General features: G+C 43.3%; 1 protein-coding gene across 1 annotated transcript in view; it reads left to right on the forward strand.

Moving 5' to 3' along the window:
* The first annotated feature begins 612 nt into the window (after positions 1–612).
* The window catches only part of LOC108888584 (glutamate receptor ionotropic, NMDA 2C-like), a 52,804-nt gene continuing 34,791 nt past the window's right edge, over positions 613–18,625 (forward strand). The window contains 2 exon segments of the mRNA XM_051074165.1: positions 613–1,854; positions 17,684–18,131. Of these exon segments, the coding sequence (XP_050930122.1) occupies positions 17,700–18,131 (432 nt within the window). The 5' untranslated portion in view covers positions 613–1,854; positions 17,684–17,699.

Below are 18,625 nucleotides of genomic sequence, written 5' to 3' on the forward strand. Positions count from 1 at the left end.
TGGACAAACTGTGTTATGGCAACACTGTCTCTAAATTATTCATGACTAAATTCAAAATATTTGGCATTTCTCTGCTGAAACGTCTTGTTAATTATCAGCAGACGTGCACTGATACTAATATATCTCTGACAAGCTAAAATCAGCCAGTCACGCAGATTCTAATGTATGCTTGCATATGGTAAAATACACAGTATAACATATGGTATATAAATACTGTGAATGCATACACATATACTCAGACACATACAGCCCAGAAAAAACAAAGAAAAAGCTGAGCACTGTCTCTGTCTGTCCCAGAGAACATTTCAAGGACAAACCTGTTGATGTGAGCTGCAGCAAGACAGACAAGACACGGAGCGTAACAGGAGCCAAAAAATAAAAAACAATGAGTTGACAAATGAAGGAGTCTCAGGGAAGAGTGAGGAGAGATGATGCATTATACTGTGATGGCTGAAAAGCAGGCTGTAGTATGTTGAGAGTTGTAGGGCGGCCGGTGCTCCAACAGCAGAGGGAGGGAAATAAACGGGAGGGGTGGAGGAAGGGAAACCGAGAGGGAGGGAGGGAGAATGAGAGGATAAATCCTTACTACATAATGATTAGAGCTCACAAGCCCTTCCTGTGACACGGAGTGTAGGAGTCAGGATTACAGCCGGCCAGTGCAGTCAGAGTGAAAGCTCTGCTGATGGAGGAAGGAGGGGCACAGGTATGAGAAGAAACAAAAAAGACTAATGGGACAAGTCCAGTTCACTGAAGACTAGAAGAAGCAAACAGGGTGTGTTTTCTGGGGGGCGAGGGGGCAGATCCCAGCAAAAAAAAAAGAAGAATATTTCCAAACTCCAGCGGCTGACTCACATCTGTCCCTCTGATCTGACCATCTGTCGCAGGCCGCTGACAGCCTCGTCCCGGGCAGCTGGATCATTTCTTCGAGTCTTATTTTGATGGAGCGGCCACAAGAGTGCTGCTCACACCAGAGGAGGAAGAAGAAGGGAGGCTGGGAAATGAAGACCAGGGTCACCCTGCAGAATCTGTGATAGATGGGACTCACAGCGTGGACAGGTGTCTCAGGCAAAGATGGAGTAGATCAGTGTCTTTATAAACTGGGCAGTGACAGAGGACAAGACTGAAGGATTTGTTTTGCTCTGATATATAACATGGTGTAAGTTTCTGGCAGCTTCTCTGAAATCTCATTCTCCAGCCAAGAGAGGAATTATCTTTTCCCCAGAGGTGAGCAGCTGCTGAACACCTTAAAAAGGCAACTGCTTTGCACACAAATATGCACGCTGACAGGTTTCCGCTCAAAGCACTCTGGGACATCTTACCTGAAAACCCTGCTCTGAGGTAGCTGTCTCAACTTTAATTCTAACCTGGAACATTTAGCCGAGAGCACAAGTGCAACTGTGCGACAGCCGTGATTTGTTAATTTGTTTTGTTTCTCCTTTTCCTTCTCCTCCGGCACCTGCTCACTTCGATCTCCCTCCATCACTCCATCCATCCTCCTCCTCCTCCTCCTCCTCCTCCTCCTCCTGCTCCTCTTCTTCCCTCCCTCCTTTTTTACCAGCGAGTGATAATGTGACCTTCTGCCAAAGTGCTGGAAACCATGCCACCGTCGCAGCGGGCTCCTCTGTTGCTGCTACTGAAATAGACTCAAACAAGTGTGGGGAGAGGAAGAGGAAGGGAGGAGGGAGAGGACGAAGGAGGGAGAGGAAGAGAAGAAGAGGGCCAAAGGGGAGAGAGAGAAGGAAGAGAAAGGAGAGGAGAGGAGGAAAAAAAAGAAAAACAGGAACAGGACAGCTGAAGCTGTAGACACGGGATGAGTGGTGACGAGCCGGGGCTGGATGTGGATTGCCAACACAGGTAACGGATCACCTTCGTTTGCCACTTACTGCTGCACTTACATGTGTCATCACCTCATTTATCACATCATTCAACTGTCTGCTTATGCTGAAGCTAGAATTTGCTCTAAAATGTCCTTTTTCACTTTGAGAACTGAGTGTGACCAACTGTGGAAATGTTCTCTGCTTCTTTATACTTGGTTTGGAGGTGTGTTGTAGTTTGTTTTTTTTTTTTAAAGTAGCGTCTCCCACCTCTTCCTCCTCCCCCCTCCTCCTCCTCCTCTGTTGTGACTGTCAGTAGAGGAATTATCAGAGCGCAGAGGATCAGATCAAAAGCAGGACTCGATGGGATCCTTGTCGGAGGGGGGATCAGACAGCGTGCTGTGTTTGGCTTTTGTGCCTGTTGTAGGTGTGCGTGATGGCTGTAACTGTTGCTTTAACTCACCGGGCTGCCGGCGGGATTAAGCAGAGCGGATCGATGCGTCATTGTAAACAGTTAGAGCAGCTGAGAGGGGCTTTGATACCTGCCCGCCAGACCCGGGATACAGCCGCTGCCGCGGGGGGGGAAATTGAACTGCCACTGAAGAGTGACTTTTAAGGATGGGAGAGAATGAGAGGTTCCTGTAATTACTGAAGGATCCGTTCTGGCACTTTGGCTCCATGAATACAGAACAGGTTTTTTTTTTGAAGCATGAGAATGAGACCTGAATTGGTAAATTGGAGGCGCGATTCAGTCTGAGACTGCAGGAGGCTTTAAGTGATAAAATGCTCATATTGATGGCCTCCTAAAGGTGGAGGACCTTTAAATTAACCCTGAGAAACAATCACACACAGGACAATAAATAAGAAGACAACAGAAAGCAAGGATAGCAGTGCAGAACAAGGACAAAGACGTATTTCACATACATACTGCCACAAGATCAACTAAATCACCAGCTACAAAATGTAATAAGGTGTAGAGGCAGCTGCTTATCAGCAATGTTCCTCATCACAAAGTCAAGAAAGCCGTCTGCAGCAGGAGCTAAACACACAGGGAGGAATTCATCCACAACCACTGCTCAGACTGTCCAGAACTGACGGAATAATTGTCCCTTTATCTCAGAGAACCAGTTAGATTCTTCTGTCATGGACGGTAAAAGCCTGTCGCACTGAATTCATTTATGTATGGACAGAAAACTGAGTGTAGAAATGGTTTTAATGACAGAGAGGTCAGACGTCAGAGGAAGGTATAGGTCCGTACATCTGATGGGTTCAAATGAGAGGTGACAGTGATGCAGTGAGACGAGGAATCCACCGGGACGTCCTGGAGATCAGATACCAGTCTGTTTCTTATCTCTTTGGCCATCGTCCAATATTTGATTCAATTACTTATTAAAGAAGCAGCTCGCCCAAATTATAAAATAAACATATTTCATCTCATCTCAAGGTATCTACATGCAGCCTATAGAGAAAACATTTATTTTATATGCACATAAATAAACTAAATTATCAACTGAATATATTTAATGCTGCTGATGTTCCTGCTTCATTTTAAAGGGTCAGTTCACCCACATTGCCTAAAGACTGGGGCAGGACCCCAGGTCCTGGGTTCCCAACCTAGGTGTTGGGACCTTCCTGTGGATGATTGACAAGATAGGAAGAAAGAAAAACAAAACCTGTTTGCTTCATATAATGCTGGTGTTTTGAAATACTGGATGTTTTTGCCAGCTGTGAACTTTTAGCTTAAAGTTAAATTTTACTTTGTGGATTGATATATTTAGATATTTTTTAGAAACCTCAAGAGGTAAAGTTATTTGGTGATTCACAAGAAAAAGTCAAAAACTGGATCAAAATGCTGAAAAACATTTTGTTTCGTCTCTTCTACCTTATCTCTTTCCGTCAATCATCTCAGGACTCCTGGGATCTTCTATGACCCCTCAGAGAGGGTCTCCACCACTGGTCATGAACTGAAATGGCTGGGAACCAGTGCTCTAGCCCAGTGGTTCCCAACCTTTCTGTCTTATTACCCCTTGTCAGAGAGGGTTGTTCCCTTCTCAGATTTTTCCTTTGAATACTTTTATAAGCCTGAAGAGATGAAACTCCAAAGATTTGAGAGAATTTGGGCGAAAAGAGAATTTTCTTCTTCTTCATCTCACAAAACCACAGATGGGAATCACTGCTCTTGTGGTATCAGGCAGAAAACTTTGTTCTCAGTAATAATTATTTCACTGGTTTCAGACATCAGCGGTCAGTGTTCATTAAATATCTCTTACTGGTTGTAATTTTTGCAATATCATCCGTACCACAACTCTGCTGATGAAATATGCTTCTCCTCCACTGGCTCCACCTGAGAATGAATGGGAGTGTGGGATGAGACGTGTGAACGGTGTGGCACCGGTTAGGCAGGTGAAAAATGGCTGTTCATTATGTTATACCAACCATATCCTAGTTTCAGTAATTGGATGTACCGGTACATATGTGAGTGCAATATGAACGTCCATATGTGCATGCACGTGCACGAGTGAGGGAAGGCGACATGTGACAGGAGGAACCAACGCCAGGATCCTCAGCCCACCACACACACACCAACACACACACACACTGATCATCACAACACGTAACACATCAACAAGCATGATGGAGGAATGCTCCTCAGGCTGAGGAGGAGCCTGATCAATAACTGATACATTCAGTCATTAAGCAGATTTATTTTGTTTTTTAAACAGATGCTTGACTAATCCACGCCATCTCACACACACACACACACACACACACACATGTGTACTTCTATATGTGTGAGGACACTCGCTGATATAATACAGTGACTGAAGAGGTGAGGACAGGTCAAAACACGGCGTTACTGTGAAGGCTGAGGTCCTCACGAACACACTCTGGCAGTTTCACATGTGTACTCGTCACAAGGTTTAGTAATCCACTAATCCATTAAAAGTGTTGAGCAGCAGTTTCGTCCGACTCGTTTAATACGTGTATCAGTTACAGTTTGTCATATAGGATTACTAGTCTTGTTAGTGGATACTTCTCAGACTCGCTGTGCTGCTGTGAGCAGCTCTGATCACTACATTCAACCACTTCACCCATGTGTTTGTCTTCATCTGTTTGTTTGTCTTTATCTTTCTCTTCTTTTTGCTCCCAAGTCAAACAAACAGATTACCTACAGGTGTGAGCAGAGGTGTTTTATTGTTGCTTGCTGATCTGCATCATGTTTTGTCAGAGATGTCATCGTTTTTAATCGATGAAATGTTTCAACAAGTGCTGAGGAAAGCATTTTATCTCGTTTGAAGACAGACTGCAGAGTATGTGACCAAGCATCAGTGGGTTTGTCCACACCTGCTGCTGCTGTTTCACAATAAAAGCTGAATTAATGAAGCAGAAACTATATGATGCTGGCTAAAACCTGATTATCCAGGACTAATCAACAACTACCCACAGCGCCAACGAGTGGCTTTGGTAGTCAACATATACATATACACACACACACACATACAGTGGATGCAGAGTTTGCACTCACTTAGCCACGCCTTTAGTCGTGTAATTAAAAGTCAGTGTGTCACATAAACACTGTGAAAACCTCCTCTCCCTCTCTAAATACTTAATCAATCTGATGTATTACTGTAGTCAAACATGAACATGAACTCTGTCCCACCAATTACACATTATCCTAAGAAAGAAAGTGATGCAATTTATACATTGGGTTTGAAAGGAAACAGAGGAGGAGAATGATTTAAATAATTAGGTGATTACGCAGCAGAAACTCTACTTGACTGATTAGTGATCTTGAAGGTTAAGTTCTTTAAGTAACATTTAAAATGGTCTCTTTTTTTAGGATTTCTAACTCATTGTTTGCACGTGAGGCTGTAGTGTGTTGGCGTGTGCTCGCAGCCTGCAGGCAGACTGAAACGACCTCTGGGTTTGTATCTCAGGGTTAGCGGCTGCTTTGTCAGCTGTCCAGCTCTTCCACAAACACTTAGAGCCGATCTGCTTAATCAAATGTTAAAGACACCAGAGCTCACGCCATCTTCACTCTCTCTGCAGACAGAGGAGGAGGCTGACACAGGAAAGACAGAGGGAGGGAAACGAGGGGAACTGGCCAAAAAGATTTTTTAAAAAACAAAGCTAAGTGGGCATGCCTGCACAGACAACTGTTTCAAATGGATATAGTGGTGATTGACAGCCAGTCACAGGCATCAGAGGCAGTAAAACATTTACTGCAGAGGAGGGACGGAGCTTTCAGGATATCAGAGCAATCTATCCAAGGTCAGGAGAGAGGAGGAGTAGTAAATTTCACCCAGAATCAGGCACTGCTGCATCACCACGTGATCCTTTTCCCGCCAAATTTATAGAGCTCTGACAGGCCACTTTTACATGTTCGAGCACAGATCCGTGTTGCGATACTGCAGGAGCAGAAGTCCTCAGGGTGCTCTCACGCTATGCAGGCTATCTGATGAGATCTTTAACTCGGGGGAAGAAGAAGTCTGGCAGGCTGCGTTGCTCTCCCTCTCTAAGTTTATGGCTGGGCTCACGGGCACAACAGAGACTACAGGGCCATTTATATTCATGGCGCAGCGCCGCTTGCACCTCGTCTAACGTCTTGTCCCTGTTGAGAAGGAAAACTGACACACCGTAGGCTGGGGGGGGGGGGGGCAGGCATCTCCTCTCTTTCCTTGTCATTCTCCTGCCTCTTGTGGATACTGACACCAACCTGAGTGTTTGTGCATGTGTGGCGCAGGCGGGTGCATATGCAATTTGTAATACAGGAAATTGATTAGCCTAATCGCTTTCTATTCACAGCTGCATGTGTGCCGCTTAATTTTTCACAATTAGCCCTGAGCAGTGACACGGTGGGGAGCGCCTCCATGAAGGATGATGACAATGATAACCTTAGAACCGAAGCCTGCAAAGCGAGGCCGGTGAGACAGCTCTCGGCGTCCAAACAGAAAGAGCAGTTTGACTTTGCGTGATGAATCTCAAGAAATTAGGTTGAATACTCTGCACTACAGTCTAACAACAAGTGACACAGGGCGTCCTGGTGGCTCAGTTGGCAGAGGCAGCTCGTGATCGTGACGTAGTTAAGATTTATTCTGGCTTTCTTTGTCACATGCCTCCTCCCTCCCTCTCCCATCCCTCTTGTCACTCTCTGTTGTCACCTAACAAATGCAGCCAAACTGCTCAACAGATCTAGGGGAGATGCTCTAAAGAAGGCACAACGTTCAGCACTAGACTGGCTCTAGAAAGTTGCATAAATGCACTTTGCAAAGGATGAAGAGTTGTTTTTATTTTCCTGGAGTCTGTTTATTGCAGAGAGAAATCAATACATCATCTCCGGAGAAAACTATAAAAGCCAGAGTTGTTTATGACATGCTCCGATTGCTTTCCATAGAATGGTTTTACATGTTTTAGCTGTGATTAGAAGAACCGGGTCTGTCTGTCACTCAGTTTTTACAATATCTGACAAACCACAGCACCAGTCAACCAGCTGATAACAACAGCATTCCACTTTACAAAAATGTGGATTAAAATAGTTTCTCCTTCTCTTTTTCTGTTCATTCTTACTCTAAATTTCCTCCATACAGATATTTCTTTCAGCTCAGAGCATTACATTACATTAATCAATACTAAAATGACCCTGTAGTGAAAATGGGTCACTCAGATAGAAGTATTACCATAATGTTCTACAGAGCGCTGCAGACAGTTTCAGCTCATTGTCTCTGGGTTTTGGTGTTTTGGCCGGAGCTGAATGGCAGGCGGACAGAGTTAGAGACTAGCTGGAGAACACAGTGGAACATTTGGACACAAAAACAACTGTGTGTGTCTGCTGGGTGTGACAGTGGGCAACTGCCATAACAACTTCATAGGTCAGTGATGGAGACGGGCGACAAATTAAAGGGAAAAGTTGGAAGATGACAATGCTGGGTCACTAAGCGGTTAGATCAGTGTGAAAATGATGTGGATCAACACCAGAGGGAGATTGTGGACCAGCAGAGTCCAGAGACTGGGAGAATCAATGCCAAGGAGCAATGAAACATTATGTTGACTTTTCCTTTTAATTTCACCCTGGTTAGAGATGAAATCCTTGTTTGTTAAAACATTGTATTCACTGTAGTTTGGATGGTGGATTGTTGTTAGACATAAAGGCTTTCAGATTGGATTACCTCCTAACACGAGCTGTGGGGCTGTTTTTGTTGGTTTTGGTTTTTTAAACACTGGATTTCAATTTTTTACTTCACAACAAATCACAAACACGAGTTGGAAAATCCTCCCTCATAATATGCTATTATAGTGTGTTACTTCATCATTTTAACGACGTCACGTGGAATGAAAACAGTTGACAGGTTCTGTGGATTATCCTGATCCACAGGACATTGTTTCTGTAAGCACATGTGGCTGTTTTTCAAACCAAAAAAATGTTAGAATTTAAAAACTTCAGCACATAAAAATTATTATCTGCACTGCTAGACATCACTGAGAGCAGCTGAGAAAATATGCTGGATGCAATTTAGGGGAACTGGCCCTTTAAACTCATTTTAGTTGAGTTTATTTTACACACATGCTTCAAACACACGAGCAAAAAAGAGGGAGAAAACATTGTTGGTGAAATTTAAAGCGTACACACAGGGTAGATTACAAACAAAGTGGTATGCTCATATGTGGATTAGAGCATGTATACATGTGTGTGTGTGTGTGTGTCATAGGTCAGCTGTATGTGTGGCCAGCCATTGAGCCAACTGATGACAGCTGGACCGGTGGCAGGGGTGGAGGCGGTGGAGAGGGAGGGGTCTGGTTCTGCTCGGGCAGCCACAGTTTCAGCTTAACCAGAGTCTTACATTGATCCCTGCTCCAAATACAGACACACACACACACAAGGCTGAGCATAGGGGCCCACCAAAGACTGATGGAGGGCTCCTCCGCCGCCCTCCATGTCGCCCGTCACTGCGGGTTTAGAGCCAGGTCAGGCAGCAGGGTCAAAGTAGGAATATTAATATCAGAGCACCGTGTCAAGGCCTTTAAGCCTCAGGTAAACATCCACCCATGTGTTATGGCAAAATGGATTACATTCACAACACCATTGTAATCTGCAGCCTCACAAAGATTATTACCCTCAAACACTTGCACGTACAATCTGTTCAATCTCGCTACACGGCGCGCTGATAAAGTGAAAGCCGTCAGATGGAGCGTCACACTCGCAATAAATGTGATAAAGCACAGAGGAGAGATATATATCAAACATCTGTCCAATGACAAGCCAGCGCACGGACCTGCGTCCTTGGAGGAAAAAAAATCCTTTATGGCATTTTGGTGTAAATGATGATCTTGTTTGAACCGCGCTGATCCATTCACTGCATTATCAAACCACCGAGACTTCACTCAACGGTTTTAATGTGAAGCAACACAAAAGACTGGAGCTGAGTGACGTGATCAAGGTTATATCATATATGCTGGAGAGGGAGCTCCAGCGCTAGATGGGATTTCAAAGACAGAACTGTAATAAAGCACAACTACATGGCTCTCCATCTGCTGTGGCATTTAAAACTTGCTGATCACGGCCCCTCTGATACTATAGAGTCAGAAAATCCAACTGCTCGGTTCAGCTCCACTTCCCTCCTGAATATTTAAATCCTTTAATGCACAGAGACACCAGCTAAAGCCTGAATACCCTTCCACTGATTCCGATTGCAGTGTGTGAAAATTTACAAGACATTTAAGGACCCCCCATCACTTATACCCCCCCGGCTCTTATACAGACAGAGCAGTAAAGATCACATCAGATTTATAGGGATTTCACACACACAGGTTTTCATCCCACGGCAGATCAATCACTTGTCGTTTGTAGTTAATGTAGAAGCGTCCATGTCTTAAATGTCTTCAGTGCTATTGGCAGAAACAAAGTCAGGGGGTCTGCGACAGAAACTGAGTGAACGCTTGATGTACGTCTGTCTTCAGGGGTCAGTAGAAACAAATAAATCCCTGGTGGTTTGAACTGCAAAGTCCGCCACTGGTGGTTCCACGTTAGGCACACCTCTGTGGGAAAAGCTTGGTCTTATACTTTTTCATATGACAGCGTGAGGGTGCCATTAATCACATGGCCATGATACAGAAAATTGTACCATAAAGAACAGAGCAGTAAATCAACAGACAGGTTTAACTGCTCCAGAGTCGGTCGCTGCAGGAATCAGAAATCCTGAAAACTGACCTTCAGAAATCAGAACAATCAAAGGTGTTTTGTCCAAATGAGCTGAAACATGAGTTACAGATGATGTGTCAATGTGTTGGACCTCACCCTTACTTCCCACCTTGACACATAACAGCCTCACTATTTTCTGCCGTGACCTTAGTGTTGAGCATAAATCTGCAGCAGAATACGTCCAGTGTGATCCCCAGGGGATCTAACTTAGGCGTTTTTTTAATTTCCTGTATGAGAAGTATTATATTTTCCTACAACAATAAATCAAACCTGAAAAGCTGATTGGATAAGACAAAATTGATGGATCCCACCACCATCAGTCACCCTAAACTAACTCACTCCGTTAAAGGATAATCCTGAAAAAAAAAAGAGGCATTAATTGCACCACAATGGGAGTGAAGTGAAACTTCTGTTTTTCAGACTGCGACTGGAATTAAACACGAATTGTGAGGTTCTGGGGTTGTGAGCAAACACGGAGGAGAGCATTAATGTTTGATTAGATATTTGCAACCTTAATGGCGTGACTGCAAGAGTTGCTTGTGCACTCAGCTGTCCCCACAGAGGGCTGCTAAATTCAGCTTTGGCTTCAGTATTTGTTTCCTAAATGTCACAGCATCAGAGGTTCTGAATGAACTGCCAACATGCAACTGTATGTCGCTTTTATTTAAAAGGTTCAAGCACATAAATTTCATGGACTGGCACTTGCAGGGATACTAAAATTGTGAAGCATGGAGTTGTCTAATGGACTGAGAAATCATATGTTAAAGTCCAGCATCAAATACAGTCCTGTCTTCCCATCCCTTCCTGCACTTTCTACAGTCTGACAAATAAAGAGTCAATTATAACACATCCTCTGAACGGTGGCCATTTTAGAACATGTCAGGTTCAGTTTGTCCAGCTCAGCTCCACACTGACAGACTGTTCCCAGGCTCAGCTGTTCTTTGAGGTGAATGTTTAGCAGTTTCACTTGTTATTAGCTTTACGTTTATCTGGATCTGATGGACATTTAGGCATCATTTTGAGAGGTATGCAGCATGAGCCTGTGTAAAGGATACAGGGAACCAGAATCATTAGGATTCCACTCTTGGGACCAAATTTCAAAAGAACCCCACAGCAATCACCTGGATTTTCACTCTGGTATTTTAAGTGCTAAGCTGTTGAAACTGATCCTGAACTGATCGACTATCGCTGCCAAACTTACTGCCACAAACATCACAGGAATAGCTAAAATCCATAGCACTGTGATTGTTATTGGAAATTAAAACCGAGGCTTTTTTTCTTGGACTTGTGGAGCAGTTCACTCTAATGTTTGTTATTTGGAATACTGCGATTGAAAAACTAGGCCTAGGCCTATTTATTAACTCCATTTCCATTACTCAGCACCAGGCCATGTGGAGCTGTGCCAGACTCAGTCTCATGAATATAAAGTTTTGTCTTAATGCTTTTGAATACAAATGTTACAAAGCTAACAGGATGTTTGCCGCTTGGCTGAGGCTCTGTAGTGGCCTATAACTAATGTTAGAAGCTGTTTTAGAGGACCGGCTAAGAACAGCCAAACGACTGAGGTCTACATTTGGCCTAGTTTCAATTCCTCTTGTGTCTTCTGCAACAGAGACCAAACAGGGATAAGATGGATAGCAGGAGACGTGGACATATTCATGACGACGATCTGCCTGAGCGGGCAGGGTCACAGACAGATGCTGGGCTGCAGATACATCCATGATTTTGGTTCTTGATATTGTTCTGTTTATCGGAGATGGGTCACCAGATACTTAAGATGGATCACAGAAACAGTGGCTGTGCTACAGCTCACAGGGAAACTGAACACCTCTGATATGACACTGAATCAGATCAGTGGACACACACCAACTATGTCAGACTGTGGGTATTTCTGGATGCCAATTTTTTTTTTTTTTTTTTTTTTTTTGCTCGTCACCTCTATTTGCTCTCACCATACTCATGATGCTGATTAATCTACAGACTAGTTTAATGGCTGTGGATTTAAAGAGATTAGCATGGCTGTAGTTTTTAATCAGAGCTTAGTTTAACATATTCACACAGGTGATGGCAAAACCAGACATGACCGTTGTAATGATGTGGTGGTAAATGAATCCTGAGTCTTGTAATAGTCGAGGTCAAAGTGTAAGTTGTGGTTCAAGAGGAGTCTAATTAATAAACTGTATCACACAAGCTCAGAAAGCACTTACATTGTGTCTCCATCTGACTTTAATACTCATGCAATACATCCTACATTTATGCAGACTGTCATCATCTCTATGGGATTTTCAGGCTGTTGTTTTTGGAGTTTTTGTATTGAAAGGTGTTTCTGCTGTTTTGTAAAATCCTCATTTGTCATCGGGGGCTGGAAAATATTAAATACTCCATCTCCACTCACCCAGTGCATGATGGGATAGGTTACAGCCCCCTACAACCCTGAACATAAGCTGTATTAAAAATGGATGGATGGATTAACTGCAGCAAGCTGTGTTTAAAAAACTGGGAAATCAGCAGATGAATACTGAAATGAAAATACTATATAATTAATTTAGTTCATCAAAGCACAAAATAACAACTACACATCTAGTGACACGTTAATACAGTTACTTAGTAACCTGCTGAATTTTCTGATTTCAAAACTTTTCTAAACTGCATTCTGTTTTAATCAAGTTTATGCTGCATACCTCATTTTAATGTATTCTAAAAAGATTCAGCAAAAACTTCCCACCCAGTTCAAATAAATCTCAAATAAAATAAAAACAAGATGATATGAGACTTCAGCAGTCTAACGAAAAAATTATCGAGTGGCTATCTTCCAAACTTGCTGTCTTTTTATAATAAAATTCAGCAATTCACCACTGTTTGTTGAAGCTCGAAGATAAAACTTTGTGCCAGCAACTTTTCATTTCTCTAACTCATACCTCAAATTAGCATCAACTGAAATTTATTTCTAGAGGAAACAAAGTGTGGATTTTGTCTACCATCCCTTACACTGAAATCATTTCAGGGATCTCCTTGTGGTTGGTTCATGGTGTTGCCTGTTGGCAGGAAACAAAAAATGAACAGAGGCCTCTTGCAACACTTTGTCGACCCATCCATCCACATCAGCTGCCTCCCTGTGAAGTTTTGTGGGGCTATAACGAGACAAGAGTCATAATTCACACAGCCTCTGCTTTGTCAGTCAAACATAAACATATCTGATATTTACCGATTCAGATAAATGATTGTTGTCATTTTTCTTCGGTGGACACGTTTATGTTAAAGCACATATGAACACAGTATTATTACAGAATCATTTTTATGGTGATGCAGCAGAGTCTCACTGGAGGTCTCTGTTGGTTCTTTGTCTAATGAGCTACAGAACATTGTTAAGGTCATTGGTTTTGGTGTAATCTTTGTACTTCAGAGGTCAGTAAAGGTCAAAGATTCATGTCTGGCTGTTTGAGTGTTGATAGTAGAAATTGCTGAGGAGCGTTTGACTGGTCAGCAGTTTGACTGATAATGACACAGAGGAGCACAGGTTTATCAGCATGTGAGGCTGCAGATCCATGGAGGAGCGTATTGATCATGTAGCAGAAGATGGGACAGGTGCACATTGTTAAACAGCCGCAGCAGAGGCGTCCGTGCCCAGAATATAAAAGCAGTCATTAAACACTGCGTCGATGAGACCTCACCTCTCAGCCAGATGCATTTACCGCCGCAGCCTCACGTTAATGAGCTGGATCAGGAATCAGCTGGAGAACCTGACACCTCAGCAGCAACACATCGATACACCACAGTTTTTTATGTGGCTTCAAACTCATATGGTCACCATCAGAAAATGAAGAGGTGGAGAACTTGAGTTTAGGATGCAACAAAATGAGATTTGACTGTGCACTGAGTGGAAACTGAGCTGCTGCTACTGCAAGACATGATACGGAAACAAGCTAATATAAATAAAAAGAAAGAACAGGGTTAGCATTTTTTGAAAGGACTACTAAATAAATGAGAGGTACATTACTGCATGAGGAAAAACCAATGCATGAGATTATAATACATATATAACATTCTGTGCCAAGTGTGTATTAAAATGTGCTCATATTCTCATCACTGAGTCTGCAGAGGCCATACATACTGAGCAGGAGGAAGCAGAAAATTCTATTCACCTTATCAACAATATTCAATTTACAGGAGCAGATACCATATGTACAGGCTGAACATGCAGATGTGGATATTTGCATTATTGCCTGTTCAGTTTATCAAACTGTCCAGATGTCAGTAGTGCCACAGTCTAAACCACAAGGAAAAGAAATAATGTGATGGTGCGATAAAAACCCCGGCAGTGAATGGCAGCTAATTCTGTAAAGAAACTGCTTCCACCATATGTCACCCACTAGAGGGGGATAAGCACATCTTAAATGTTTGTTAGTCAAACAACAGTGAAGATAGAGAATACAAAGACACTGCTGCTTTTTGAAATGCTGTCTCATAAAATCTCATCTGTCATTAGATTATTTTCAATGGAACAATAAATGTGGTCGTTCTGACGTATTTTGAAGCAACTTCCTCAGTCTCATCACTTTCTTATGCTCCCTTGTATTTGTACTGACTTTGCAGATAAGACTCCACACTTCGTGTGCTTGTGTTAATAATGTTGTGGGGACAGATGTCAGTTCAAACTAGGGCTGCAACTACTGATTATTTTTTATTATCAAAACATATATTATTTTTGATTCAATATTTAATCTATGAAATGTCCAATAAAATTAGCAAAAAAATAAAAAATACCCATCACAGTTTCCCAGAGTCCAAGGTGTCGTCCTCAAATGTCTTGTCTTGTTCAAACCCAAACATATTTAGTTTGCTGTGACAGAAAACAAAGGAAAGCAGCAGAGTTTCTCCTCTGAGAAGCTGAAACCAGAGGATGTTTTTTCACTACATTGGTTTGAAAAATGCCTGAAACGATAATCAACTATAAAAATAGTCACCAATTATTTTTTTCTGTCCATCAGCTAATCAATTATTAATTAACAGTCACGTATTGAGGCTGTAACCTCTCAAACCTTTCCACACAGTGCAGACTGAGCCTGGGGACCTGCCAGCCCCACAACTTCTCCTCAGGCCAGAGTCCCTATAAATAAACTACCTAAGTAACCTAAATGAACCTAAATATTCAGTATCATTCCAGCTCAAACCAGCAGCGCAGGTGGTTTGGGACACATTCTTTCCAGATGCTGAAATGGTGAAAATGCATCTTTACTCCTCCCAGCAGTTAAATATCTGTGGAAATGGCCACTTCCACATTCACGTCCCTGTGATTACAGCGAGTGATAATGACACTGAAACGATCTAAATACTGAAATTATCTACACATCATTTTCCAGGAAGCTCCATCAGTTGCTATGTTACATGAATACTGAGGTTCTGAAGGAGCTTGTGTTAAATGTGTCGTAGCAGCAGGTCTATATGTAACATAAGGGCAGCAGGTTTAGGTAATAACTGATTCCATTCACTCAGTGTCCAGGTACAGTATGACTCATGCTGAATCCAGTTTGTAGCAGCATCATGACGCAAACACCAACCTGTCTCCTGCTCTCGGATCAAACTACAGTATGTACCATGTGTTACAACCGGGCCTCAGAGCCAAATGGACTGTGAGTCGTGATAATTCAGAATGGATGTACCTAGTAATGGATGTCCACTGTGACTTTTGATCCCCAGCAACAAAACTGAAGCCTTCAGCTCTTGTATACAATGGAGTGTTTTTGGAGGATTTATCATGAGCACAGATGAAAAGCCTCTTTCCTTTACGTATCGGTGCAGTTTACACATTCAGCTGAATTTTAGAGTTTCAGGGGTCAGTGCCCAGTAAATCTACAGAGTCGATCTGCAATTCAGCTGCGTCATAAAGCTTAGAAGACTGTCCAGAATCTAAACATCAGATCAGATACAAACTAAAAGCTGCTGTGATAAGTGGGTCTCTGTTGTTATTTTGGTATTAGGATGCACAGCTGACAATTCAAAGCCTTTGTCACGAACTTATCGATGACTCATTCTGTGTTTGGTTTAATGCTATATCCACCATCTCAGGATTCGACCTTCGTGTATCTGCCTCAGCTGTTTCCCTGCCTTGATTAAACACATGGAAGGTCAGAGCTTTTAAGCATTTTGACCACGTACGTTGCTCCCCGTCAAAGACATTAACCCTAAACTATTCTGCTGCTGTCGCAGCTGAAACATGGCTCGTGTCATTGAAAGGAATGTGGCAGATGCCCTCTCAGGGTGGAGACTAATCAATTTATAAAATGATTTATGAGGCAGCACCTACCTGGAGAATCACATGTAGGACATAGCATGTACAGCTTCGCACGCATGTGTGATGTCTTTTATTTGGATTTCAGCATGTGACATGACTGGGAAAACGACACAACGATAAATATTCCAGAGACGTGCCAACGACATGTCTGCTCCTCTGCAGCCGGCCTGTCCACCTACCTGCCTGCTCCGCTTATGTTTTCTATGAGGAGCTCGCTGCTCAGTCCCACACAGGAAGTTAAACAGAGAGGGAACTGCGCCACACGGCCGCACTGAGCCTCGTGCAATAGCCAAATCTCTTGATAAGTTTATACACTACAATCAAGCCGTAGGCCATGACGCCTGGCAGGGATTACCAAGGGATTACAATATATTCACCCCACTGGGATTCCATCACATGGTGGATCAGATCTCTGTGACAGGGGACCAGTGTGCAGCACTCCCTCAGGGCCACAAACACTACTGTGACAGATTTGACAAAGAGCCTAAATCTGTCTGACAGCTCAACACAAACCACTGTCTGGCTACAATGTGAATGTTAAACTAATGCTACAGGGTTTGACATCACAGAGCTCTGCCATGGCGTTTCTCCTCCATTACCTTCCAGAGGGCAGAAAGCAAAGCAATTAGCTTTTTGGAAGAAATTAAGATAGTTTGGCCAAGAGTTACTGGTTGCAATCCAGTCCATTAGTGATGCAATGTTGCACAAAGAGCTTGGATTTGTTCAAAGGCCAACTAGGGGATTTCAATTCCTTTGTAAATATAGACTTTGCTGTCTGAATAATTAAAATGCCAGTTTCAAAACTAGAGGCTGAAAAACTTTCCCAAACAGCTTACATATCATAATAATGAGACAATGGATGTGAATTAATCAGCAAGGCCAAAACCATGCATGCAGACCTTTGGCAGATTAAGTTTGAATGCTGAAAAATTAAGCAACAGCTTCAAAAGTAATGTCACGAGAGAAAAATGATAAATCCTCTTGTTCTCCATTTGTTGCATTAAACACTGGACACCATCTGTTGGGTTGGACCACAGAATACAACAGCAGCAGGGTGGCAGCTGCCATCCTAAGACGCAACAGCCTGGCCACAGCCTCATGTTGCACGCTGACACACTCTAAAAATACTACTCTGCGCTCCGTTAATGGGCTCTTACACTGTCTTAGTTATGGCAGGCAGAGCAGCACACTGAGAGATGAAGCTAAAAGGTCATTAATCAAAATAAACCAACTCTAAACAAAAGGCAGGTTGGTTGGCCGGCCAGCTGGGATTACTCAGTATTATCACAGCATTTCAGAAAAAGACGACGACTCGTCCCGTGTATCTAATATGTCAATCCCTTCTCCTGACCCCTTCCTCCACTCTGACCCCTCCTCCAGGCAGTAGGTGACTGAGATGGGCGTTCGTCTAGGCTGCTTGAGCGACTCCCCGTGGTGGCCGCCGCCGCCGCTGCTGCTGCTGCTGTTCTGCACTGTGCCCTGCTGTTCGGGCCGGCCGTTTGGGATTCCCACGCCCTCCGTGAACGTGGCGGTGGTGTTCAGCGGCTCGGCCTACCAGACCGAGATTAAGGGGCGGTTAAGTCGGGAGAACTTCATGGACCTGCCTCTGGAGGTGAACCCCATCACTGTGCTGGTCAACAACACCAACCCACGGGCGCTGCTCACCCGCATCTGTGACACCCTCTCCACCAACCGCGTCCATGGCGTGGTGTTTGAGGACAACGTTGGCTCGGAGGCCGTGGCACAGATCTTGGACTTCATCTCCACTCAGACAGCTGTGCCCATTGTGGGCATCAGCGGAGGCTCTGCTGTCGTCCTGCCATACAAGGTGAGTGTGGGGCCAGTAAAGAGCTGCTCCCACTATCTGAGGGAGCTTTGTTGTAGAAAGTTACTGAAAACTGAACTAAAGCATTAATATGCCCAGAAACTACACCTCAAACATTCAGGCTGCACAGGACAACTGCCAGAGAAGCCGGTTTAAATCTTCAGGTAATTTCTTTCATTCACAGTCAACAACCCACATTAGATACTGCAGCTAAACAGAAAAGCTGTATAAAGTAATGAATACAGGAAATCACAGGGTGAATACAGATTATCAGCCAGTGAAGAGCAGCACAGACGCCACCAGCTACAGTCCATCATTGGATTGTAAATCAGATCATTTTCCTCATTTTACCAAATGAACCAAAAGACAGGAACAAGCCGATGACTTCTCATCATTTCTCGCCATCATCCTGGTTAGTAAATGCTAAAGAGGGAGGCTGTAATATCTCCAGACAGCTCAGACTGAGTTTTGTTTCATATATTCAGGAAAAATTACAG

This window comes from Lates calcarifer, linkage group LG11, assembly GCF_001640805.2.
Source record: "Lates calcarifer isolate ASB-BC8 linkage group LG11, TLL_Latcal_v3, whole genome shotgun sequence".
Classification (NCBI taxonomy): domain Eukaryota; kingdom Metazoa; phylum Chordata; class Actinopteri; family Centropomidae; genus Lates; species Lates calcarifer.